Genomic DNA, 11,249 nt, shown 5'->3' with positions numbered 1-11,249 from the left:
AGAAAACACCTAATGCTTTATACTTTGAATTTTGGTAACTAGCACATGTCCAGTGTTAAGCTTATTAATCTTCTATCTTCACAAGCATTCATTGTAATCCTGACCCTCATTGTTTTCGGGGCCCAGCTGTGAATTTGATTACCCTGCACGGGACAGTGGATTAAGGCCTGTGCAGGGGCCTAATTGTCTCTGGCACACAGAGCCATGGTCAGGCCCACATTACCTTTTATGTAAACAGCAGGGCAGTGTTTAGTCCCACTGTTTTAATGGCCAGTCATTCCTGTGAGGCCATTCCTGTAACAGTGAGGTAATCCCCAAGTTGTATAAACACGGATGATCCTGATTGATTCTCCCGCCCGATTGATCCCAGCTTTTAGCAGCGTTTTAGTCTAAGCAAACAGCAGACAGCAGGTTCTGCTGCGGCCCTGGACCGTCTGAGCCCAGAGACAGTGATCAATCCAACACATGCCCCCGGGCGTCCAGCGCTGCTTCATAGGCAGCATCGTAGAAAAAGGCTTATCGCCACATTTCTTGAATGACAAAGAGTAAAACCACTGCAGTTAAATGTCATTTGTAGTATAAACTTAGCATGACTTCTCAGGACTTCTGCAGTTGTGAAAAAGTGAAAGATTGCTGTAAGAAAAGAGTGAAAGGAAAGATCGGTCTGTGCCCAGACATGAGCTCTAATCTGCCACGGGAAGCTTGAGTGGATGCACTGTGAATCATGTCCAGAGTGAATTCCTGGAATGCTCGGCTGGTAGGCGATGCTCAAATCCCAGGTGTGTGGTGGATTTAGGATCTGCTGGCCCACATGACAATTTACATTTTGTCTGGTTTCCAAGGACATGGTCTTTGTCTCTAACAACAACTGCAACATTCTGGTGGAAAGAACTGAGTTGACTTAAAAGTTGTATATAATATAAACCAGAACAAAATATTGAAAGGCAGTAGATTTACTGCAAATACACAGTCTGCAATCTTCAAATAGCAGAACATGGTTCCTTCTCACTGCAGCCTCTGAGCTCTTCTTTGACAGCGTGTAGGTCTCATACCTGCACTGATGGGAACAAATGTTTCATCATTTGCTTATCCTGAATTCATAGGTCAGAATTAATGAGCTGTGCCTCAGGTTGTTGAATATGATTTTGTTCTTCGAGCCCTTTGGTGAGAGTCAAATTGCTCAAACATGCTCAGTGTTTGGCCACTGAATATTTTCAGATGGTTTGTATAGCCTTTGTGTGATGGCTTGGCCAGAAGTCGGCCAAGTTCCCTTCATCCTTATCAACCCCGTTTGTGTATGGCTTACAGCGCTTATACTAGTGCTTTGTAGAAAGATGTGCCCTGCAGTGAAGAGAGTTTCACGTACACACACAAACAAACGATGCCAGCTGATTGTATTGACTTTAAGGCGCGTTGCATCAGATGTGTCGCTGAATCCACAAATGCACTGTGGGTCACCCTCATCGACATTTCCCACCATCAGTGGCCCCTGTGGAGCCTCGCCACCATGTGGGCCGCAGCATCTGCCGGCTGCATTGTTCCCACTCCACTCAGTGACTCTTTGAGTTACAACAGATCCCCATTTCCCTGAACCTTTCTCCTTTCAACATTCAGGACCTGCTCAAAAAGACAGCTCTGAGAAATGAGAGGACAAAGTTTGGGAGGAAGTACAGTCACAGGGGGAGATGGAGACGCCGGGCGTTTAAGCTAAACTTCAGACTGAGATGATCAACAAAGTGCTCTCACAGTAATTAGCAGGACAGGGACACTGCTGCTTGTTGTTGTTGTTTGTTTGTTTTCAGCTTGTCATCTCTTGGCGGAGCCACAGAGTGACACCTGTTCACTTGTTACAGACACACCACCTGTTTGTTATGGAGAGGAAGGGTGTGTGTGTGTGTGTGTGTTGGGGCTCTGAGCCACTAGCTAATCAGTGTCGATGTGTGCAGAGGACACATACATGGACCTACGTGAATTCTAATTGTTTCCTCACCAAGTCACAGACAGTTTGTTGTGAGAAGGCACGTGGCTTTACTGGAAATAGAGACATCACATAAATTCTAAATGAAAAGAAGACACTCAACCAGTGAAGTATTGCAAACAAAAAGGCATTGAAGCCTGTGTGTGTGTGTGTGTGTGTGTGTGTGTGTGTTTTTTAGGAATTTGTCCTGAGAGCTGAGTTGCAATGTACTGGGAAGGGGGGAAACTCCAGTAACAGATCTACATGTCACTCATTTGTTCTGTTTCTGTTTTGAGGGACTCATGATGCTACATCCATTTTCCTCTCAGAAAATCCTTTCTGAAGATGTGTACACATCAGGCTTTGATGTTTTAACTTTAAGTAGTCCCTGGGTGGCCAGAGGATGGAGGACAGGAGATAAGCTTGGTCTGGTTTTCCTCACAGGAAACACCCGCGCCGAGCAACAGTGATTTTAACTAATCCATTATCCACCTCTGCATGTGGACCTTTCACCAGGCCTGATCACACTCTTGAACTCCCAGCATGTTTGTAACACGCGCATACAGCACAAAGGATTGACAGTCTGAGATTAACATATGTTCGTATCTTTAATTTTCTTTTATCCAGATTCTGATAAGAAAATGCCTTTTCTGATATGTACATATTTAAAAATGTAACTTTTCAGCATTTTTCTGCTTCACATCTGAAAGTGGAGCAGTTTGGGCTCAGTCCTCAGCTCAAAGCTTCCTGAATTCCAACAAAATTATATATAGTTTACTTGAAATTTCAAACATTCATTCATTATAAAGAATATACGGCTGCCTCGGTTCTGTACCAGAAACAAATTCCTTGTGTGTGTAACATACTTGGCCAAATAAAGGTGATTATCTGATTATACATCAAATAAGCCAGCACAGTTTCCAAACCTGGCTGAAAACAACCTAAGGCAGATAAATTAAAGTTGGCCACACTACACACAACAATGTGAGTTGCAGTGGATATGCACTGATCAGCCATTACATTATGACTGCCTGCCCGGTACTGAGTCCACAAGAGTCAGCCCACCAGGTGGCTGGCACTTAGTTTAATGTGGCTTCTAGACGGAGCTTTAAAATTCACAGAGCGACAGGAGCCACGTAAGCACCTGCTCTGTGCAAACAGGGTTCAGGCAGCAGGCTAACCAGGCTGGGACAGAAAGGTCTAGATCAGAAGCAGATAGATTTCCCCCGGCAGCAGAGTTGTGGCCTGCAGCCCCGCTCACGCACACCACGGTCTGTTTAAAGTCCTAATCCAGGGTCTACACAAGGCCTGCTCCTTGTGCTGTGTCTGATTAGGATTTCACTGTTACATCATTAGTGTTTGAAGATCTAAATATATATAGACAGCATCGTCCCCTGGGCACTATTTCTGACGCACAATGCACTCCATCTCCAGGCTGCGCTGACAGGGACAAATTTACACATCATATCCACATGCCGGGGAAAGAGCGCCTCTCTTTCTGGGTTTCTACCTGTCTTCAAGGTGCGACTGAGTCTTTTCACATTGCTGCAAAGGCAAAGACTCCAGTGCTTAGAGGCCGAAGCTACACCTGTTTCCAGGCCTCAAGTGCTTCTCTGCCTTGTGCAGATGTGGAACGGATCCAGTGCAGCTCACTGAAAACATTACCAAGCTGGTGAATGCGTCATGGAGTCCGTGTTGTTACTGTGTGATCCTGTAATCATCTAGTGTAGCCCCAGCTGTTCCCCAGCTGATCATTTTAAACCTAAATCCATTTACATCTGAATGAAGATATACAGTAATTGCATGTGTTAACATTAAGGAAGAATGATGCATCATTGGTGTGAAGTTTAAACAACTTTCAGCCACAAATATAGATTTTTTATAAAGTTATGTGGGAAAATGTATCTGAATGTACTGTAAATTTTATTTATTTTATTTACAAATACAGCACAGTATAAACAGTATTATAAAGAACAAAAACAAAAAAATCTAGTTTCTCACTCAGCTGTTGTGCGTGACCCACTGGGACGCTGTGATACATGATACGATGCATTAAGATGCAAGTTTCTAACATACAAAGTACTTAAATATCACTTTTGTGCTTATAATAGTTTCCTACTAGTTGTCTGTCTGTATTTGCTGTTCGACACTCGTGATGCAGCGATTTGTTTCATGCAGCCGGAGCTGGTGACTCTGAATGTGGTCAGGTGATTGTGTTACGCCTGCCGCTGCCGAGCCCCCTCCTCTCTGCTTTTGAAGTACATCTCCGTAACAGCCATGGCGTACAGTTTTCTTGAAGACTGCTTAGGCGTGTTGTTCCCCCCGTCTCCCCCTTCATGTCATGAAAGTCAACCCAACTTTATGACGCAGAGCTCAGGCTGAGCGTTGGCCGTCATATACCAGCAGCTTTCCAGGCCGACAGTTAAAACAGCACAAGATGTTGGACTTATTTACAACCAACAGCCGCCCACTTTCAGTTCACAGCACACACACACAAACACACACACACACACACACACACACACACACACACACTCATACCTCACCAACAGCGAACTGTCAGACTACTCCAACCAACCAAAAACACACACACACAATTAAAATGATAATTTAAGGTCTTCTTTCTTAAGGCCTGTGTACACACACCATGCTCTGCCAAAGATGGTCCCAACATTTCCTCTGGACCGCACCCAAAAGAGAGGAAAAGCTCCAAGAAAAAGAGTGAAACAGCCCTTAAACCTATGATCTGTAACTTTTGCCAAATATTTTTGCTGTAGAAATCTGAGAGGTGCTGTCGAAGCCTCCTGGGACATTGAAGTAGCAGCAGTGCAGAGACGTTAGCTTCTAAAAGGTTTTGCCCACCACTGATTTCTCTAACCAATCAGAGATCTTAAATGATTTCTTCTTGACCAGTAAGTTGTGTTACATTGTCATTTTTTTGTAATTTCATGAAGAGCTGGGCAGAGCGTGGTGGAGCAGGGAGAGGCAGTGCCGAATGGAGCAGAGTGGAGTGTTTTGGAGTTTCATGCCAGTGCTACCTTAAGTTACATATTGTAGTTTTAACTACATTTCATCTGTGTGACCTCGAAATGCTACAAACAGACTGCTAGGTGAATCACTGGCTCTGCCACAAGATCACATCTTTTACAAAGAAAGGAGAGAAGGCAGACGGAGAGAACGTTACAACACCCCCACCGTTTGTTTTCCACACACAGCAGCTTCTTGATGCTTGTCCACACATGTTGGCACTGCTCTGTTTGTCATAGTCGCCACATGGCAGCAGCTCAGACAAACAGTAATGTTTGTTCTCTAGTTTGACACATCCGGGCTGTACTCTAAGTCCTGACTATTTATGGCATGTCCAGTGTGTCCATCAAGTGTCCTGTGTCAAAAGAGTGCACCGGTCTGTGCTACGGTGGACGCTGAAACTGCCCTTTTGATGTCAGTACCTAGGGGACTTGGTTTTATCTTCTCAAACTGTTTTTGTACTTCACTCAGCCACATCCATCACGTTCTGTGTGTGAAATATTGACAAGTATGTTACACAAAAGATAGCGGTTTCCCACAGAATGCACCACAAACAGGACGTGAACAGCTTGACGTATTTAGCCAAACATTTTCCTTTGCAGCGTTTTATACCAGTGGCAGCTTTAAAAGTCATAGTTTGATCATTATCGCCTGGTGCACTTCTTGAATGGTTCCTAGAAAATGTGCATGTACATTTGGAGCACAGTGAAAGTATCAGAATTGGTGTAATTATTCACATGAACCAGTAAATATCTGTGGTTTGAATCCCTGCTCGCTGGCTGCAGATAACAGCATCAGCTAAAGACCTGGACTGACTGATGCACTGACAAATGTGTTGGAGGGGACGTTGGGGCACAAAGGGGATGATGACACAAGCAGCGAAGCATGAGGGCAGGAAATATCACTGGAGAGTGTGTGTAGAGAGGGAGAAGGGTGATAGTGAGCGATACCTTGGTGGTGAGACTGACCTGTGTGGACTCCTAACATAGGTGTTGATGTGAGATGAGATATAACATGGCAGCGTCGCTGTGCTCTGCTGTAACGACTCCTCTCAACCTTGATCTCTATGTGGTTTGTATCTTCTGCTAGCTACATACTTATAGCTACTTGGAGATACTGTGTCTGTCTCTGGGATCTCAGCTGAGTTGTAGTGGGAAGATCTGCTGGATCCTGAAGTAATTTTTCCCATTTCAGTGTTTTCTTTTAAGAATATCCTCCATTGCCCTCAGTGTAAAAACACAAATAGGTTTATGTTGTGGGCATCAGTTTTAATTATTTCATCTTTTGTCTCTAAAGAGTCATCTTCCTTCTGTATGAATGTCAGCTCACAGTCCTACAATACCAAAAGCCTCAGCTGTTGTTGCTATGGGGGGGAAAGGCAGAAAGAGCAAATCAGAGCTAAAGAGAATTCAAAACTGATTATGATTTTAACTGGAAAATCAAAAATCATGGTTGATTGATTGATGATTCAACCAGGAACAGTTCACGTTCGTCCAAAGCTTGAAGGTGCTTCCACGGTCAGTCCCCTAACATTGTCTGCGCATGTGTAGGATGTCTGAAAAGCTGGACAACTGAAATGTCTCATCACTAACCTGTACAACAGAGGTCAACAACATTTATCATGTAACTGCAGTTTATTAGAAACTGTCTCCAGTATTGCTAAGACATAAGTTTATTTTCTATGATTTATGAAACATATGTCATATATGTTGTCTGTGGGACTTATACAGACTTTATTGATGTTTTTACTTAATATATAATTTTAACTCTCCTTATCTCACCCTACTTAGTAATGGGAAAACTTGTAGATATTGTTTGATTGTAACTAATGGTATCACTGTGTGAATCACACAGTGTCACGTGATGACTTTTATATATGCTGTGATGTTTCTATCATTTCCTTCTCGGGTGTATTATACCAGTATCTTTGAAACAGTACAATATTGTTTCTACGGTTAAAGCCTGTGTATGATTTGCATCTCGGCCACTTGGTGGCGCCATTGGACCGTTTTTCACATTTCCCGTTGAGTTTCCGTGCTGACACGTTCACCGCTCGGTTGTATTGACACGTTGTTGTAATCAAAGCCATTGTGTTATTAGCGGTAAATGGAGATCATTGTCTGTCCACACACTTTTATTACACCTTGTTATTAATATTTTAATGAGAAAACAGTTTGCTGAACCTGCTTTCCTTCACATTTCCATTTGAAAGTCTCTTCGAACTACGGTGATAAAAGGCTGATGGACTGTAGCTACTGATGTCCTGTTTCTTCCAGACACTTTGTGGTGTCACTACATGTCAGTGGAGCATGTTTCCTTCCTACAGGAGGAGACGGAGCCTTACAGGCCGCTGTGTGTAACTGGAACCCACAGAAAGTCGTTTGTCTCCGGGTTTTGTAGCTGCTGTGTTTATTCTAAGAAAAATGGTGGAATTAATGCCAAATACAGAGCCACTCTATGTTTTACCTTCTCTTCTGGAATAGGATTTCTGGACTAGTTTCTGCTTTGCCACCGAAAGATCTGAATCATTATCTCGTCATTTTAAACCTCATTTTCCGGAAAATACAGCGTCGTATTATGTATTTTAAACACGAAACAGTAGGTTGTGAAACTTTAAATTTACAGGTTTGGGAATGATTGTTAATTTCCAAGGACTGTGACGGAAGGGACCACGGATTAATGTGGACGACATTTAGCCTAGTGAATAGGCTACGTGTGCAAATAAAAAAAATAAAAAGGCTAATAATAATAATAGTAATACTAATAATATGCACGTAGGCTATTTAATTGGAAATTTTTCTGAAGTAACCCTTTTAACCCCACAGTGGACTATCATTTTTTGGTCTAATATGTGGTGATGTATTTTAGGTTGGGACGATTTAAATATATTTTCAACTTCAAAATACTTAAAAATAAAATTCTAAACATTTTTCATTAAAACACAATGTTCATCTTATTTTATAAATGCACACGAAGCCTAGTGGTGCAGATAATCAAAGAATTGCAGTAAATATTTCACATCCCGTTTGAAAAAACAAATCCAGGAAGGCCAGGGTTGAAAATAAAGCTATTTTATTGTCAATGCATTCAACATAATTAGATAAACTATCAAGTAGTAAATTTCAGCAAAAGGAAGAAACACTGAAACTATTCCCCACTGACACAAAATATTACACTTTGTATTTCAAATAAAACAAATTATTTACATTGCAATGTATAGACTGCATCTTAAATTAATATTATTTAATATTACATGCACTCTGGAATATAGTCTGACATAATAACCCCAATTTGTGTCCATATTCATTGTTGACATGAAAAAACTTGCTGCCGTGTAAACCATGACATATGACTACATTGGCATTTCTTCTCTATATTTGGATTTATATGATATAAAATACAACTTACTGTACATTTACACATATTTAAATCTTCCTTCATTCCAAACTGCTTCATAAATAGATTCATTTCTGAAGTCAAAACGCATTTGCATACAGCCAAAACATGACATTTTTGGACAGGGGAGAAAAAGTGAACAGACTGAAAACGAATTAGAAGATCAGAGTCCAAAGTGGAAACAAGTGCAACGGGTGTGTCGGTGTTTTATAAGTGGCCTAGCTCCAGTCGGAGGGCTTAGATCCAGGCAGGGTCACAGTCCCTCCTTGTTAAACAAAAGTCCCTTCTGTTTTAGTCTTTAAGAGTCAGTTATGGGAGGTCATGTGACGTGACAGGTGATGTCGCTCCCGGAAGGACTCGTTGCAAATGGGGCATTTGAGTTTCTCCTCGCGCCGCCGTTTGACCAGAGGCTCCATGGAGTACTCCTTTTTGTGGTGGGATCGCATGTGGTAAACCAAGTCCGAGGTCATGCGAAAGGAAGCGTTGCACTTGGCGCACCAGTTCTGAGCTGGCAGGCAGAGGGAGGTAAAGGAGGGGGGCAGGAGGGTGAGCGCTGAGGGCATCTGAAGCTGGATAGGCCCAGAGTTCTTGGGCCAGAAAGTGGTGGCGTAGACAAAGGGGTTCTGCTTGGCCATGCCGCCCGGCACCGGGCAGTTGGCGCCCAGTTCCGCACCCTGCAGCTTGGCCGCAAGATGGTCGGCCTGGTAGAGTCTGTTGGAGGAGATGGCGTCACCCACCGCTGGGTGGCAGTCCAATAGCTTGGGCGGCATCACCAGTGGGGAGATCTGGGAGAAGGAGGAGCGAGACGGCTGACTGAAGGCGCTCTTCCTCTCTCCTCCACTTCCGCCGCCTTGCTGGCTGACAGAGGTGAAAGCGCTGCCTATGGGTGAGGACTGGGGTGGCTGGGTCTCCGACAGCACCTGCCTGATGTTGAGGTGCTTCTCTGAAGGATTGCTGCCGGAACGGCCACCATCTTTGTTTTCAGAGTTGGAGCTCTGGAGGCTTTTGTTGCTGCTGTGGTGTTTGAGGTTCTGGGGTGACTTCATGACCTCAGTGAAGGCACTGCGCTTGCCCTCACCAATTGCTGTGGAGCCTGGTGGGGAGAAGGCCCTGTGGTTCTCCTCTAGGCCATACACTCCTCTATAGTTCTGAGCTGATGTTGCTAGCTCGTCTTTAGACTTGGACTGAGGAAGACCAGGCCCTCTGCACTCTCTGTCTTCTATTTCCAAGAACTTCCTCTTCCCCGAGCTCTCGCTGCAGATCTCGGCCTCCTTATCACTTGGCGGGCTGGTCCGGTTGTTCTCTAGATCCCTGGCCAGATTATGAAAGTCTGTAGAGGGTTTGTTGCTGTCCTGAGGGCTGCTGAAGCCCTCAGAGCGACCCAGCTTCGGGCTGGTCCTGGTCGGGGTTGTGTTGGGTCGCTCGGTGCTGCTCTCTTTGCTGGGCAGATCCTCATCAGCCCCTGTGATACTCTGCAGTCTCTTGGTGCAACGGAACCGGAGATGGGCCAAGAAAGGAAACTCAAACTGGAACCGCTGGTTGCAGTCGGGACATGAGTGGTGGGGCGAACCTGTGATGAAGACAGACGGAAATTAGTTCTGACAAAAACAGACAGTCCCAAAACTGTCCTGCTGACTGTAGTCCAATAATTGTTATTATTCTACTTTGTTTTGTACTAAATTTGAATTTGGATATTGAAAGGTCATCCAAAACTGTGCACATCCCAAAGCTGAGCACTTTGATATGCAGCAGTGCCAGAGATTACATCCTAAGTGTACCAACGATGACGACAATTCCAGGCTGAGGATGTATTTCCATAGAAGCTGCAGCGCTAACATGTGTGTGGTCGTGAAGTAAAGTAATGATTCTTTGGGTGATTGAAGGAAGAAGCCAACACAGGCTTCAACGGTTTACTGTCCAGTGAGGTGAGATGTTTTCACTTCGCTCACCTTTGCTTTTGGCAGGCGCTCTGCTGGAGCTGAGCAGCAGCAGCTCGATGAGGTCTTTGCCATACCAGACCAGCAGCTCCTCGTCCTTCTCGATCCGGCGGAGTGAACGGTAAAAGAGCTGGCCGTTCTTCACGTAGGCCTCCAGGTTCTGTTCCTCTTTGTCCCTGGCAGACTGAACCAGCCGCAGCCACATCAAGCCTTCTGAGGTGCTGTTGGCCGCAGAGGTGTCCACCTGTATGACACATACATTTAAAGCTGTTAGTGCAAAAACTCTGATGCATTTAACAAAAATTTAAGGCAAATATTGTGCCTCAAATTCTAATTCTAAGGACCCATGGTCTCACGCACCCCCTTCTAACCAATTGTTTATTTCTCAAGTGTCCATATCTTGAAACAAGGTGGTATGAGCTATTTCACTATTATTAACAACAGCTCATATACAGAAAAATAAATGTGGTTTTGGTGGGCACAAAATGATGCCAGGTCATTAGCAGCATTTTGAAATAATGATTTGCTCTGAGTGACTTTTTAAGGTACTGCAGTGAGTGGCCTTTAAAAAAAAATTATTTCAAAAGGAAAATCTACCAATATCACACTGTTGTACTCATACATGGGAATTTAAATATCAGTGCTGCTGTGTTTTGTTGAACCTGTTTGATGCTAAATGGAAGAATTTACAGGACAAATCAAATATCAACAGTGGGCTAATTAAAAATACTAGGGTCTGTATTTATAAAAAAAAATCTTCAGATAAATAAAAGATAAATAAATCCAAATGAAGAGCTCACCCTGAAGATATAAGGCGCTGTGCGTTTGTCGGTGGATTTCAGAGCTATGAAGGCGATGCTGTCGTACAGCGACGTGTGGCTCAACACGCAAGGCCCGAAAATGGCGTTTTCTGGGATGTCACACGTCGTGTA

General features: G+C 43.8%; 1 protein-coding gene across 1 annotated transcript in view; it reads right to left on the bottom strand.

The window, feature by feature from the left end:
• Positions 1–8,117: 8,117 nt before the first annotated feature.
• Positions 8,118–11,249, bottom strand: part of prdm8b (PR domain containing 8b) — a 5,984-nt gene continuing 2,852 nt past the window's right edge. Inside the window, exons 2-4 of the mRNA XM_020595027.1 lie at positions 11,118–11,249; positions 10,330–10,561; positions 8,118–9,950 (exon numbers count right to left, since the gene is read on the bottom strand). The exon at positions 11,118–11,249 is cut by the window's right edge and continues 84 nt beyond it. Of these exons, the coding sequence (XP_020450683.1) occupies positions 8,686–9,950; positions 10,330–10,561; positions 11,118–11,249 (1,629 nt within the window). The 3' untranslated portion in view covers positions 8,118–8,685. The remainder of the gene's footprint in view (positions 9,951–10,329; positions 10,562–11,117) is intronic.

The sequence above is a fragment of the Monopterus albus genome, unplaced genomic scaffold (assembly GCF_001952655.1).
Source record: "Monopterus albus unplaced genomic scaffold, M_albus_1.0 scaffold26.1, whole genome shotgun sequence".
Taxonomy (NCBI): Eukaryota; Metazoa; Chordata; class Actinopteri; order Synbranchiformes; family Synbranchidae; genus Monopterus; species Monopterus albus.
Note: the sequence above shows the minus strand (reverse complement) of the source record. Positions and strands in the feature narration are given on the sequence as shown.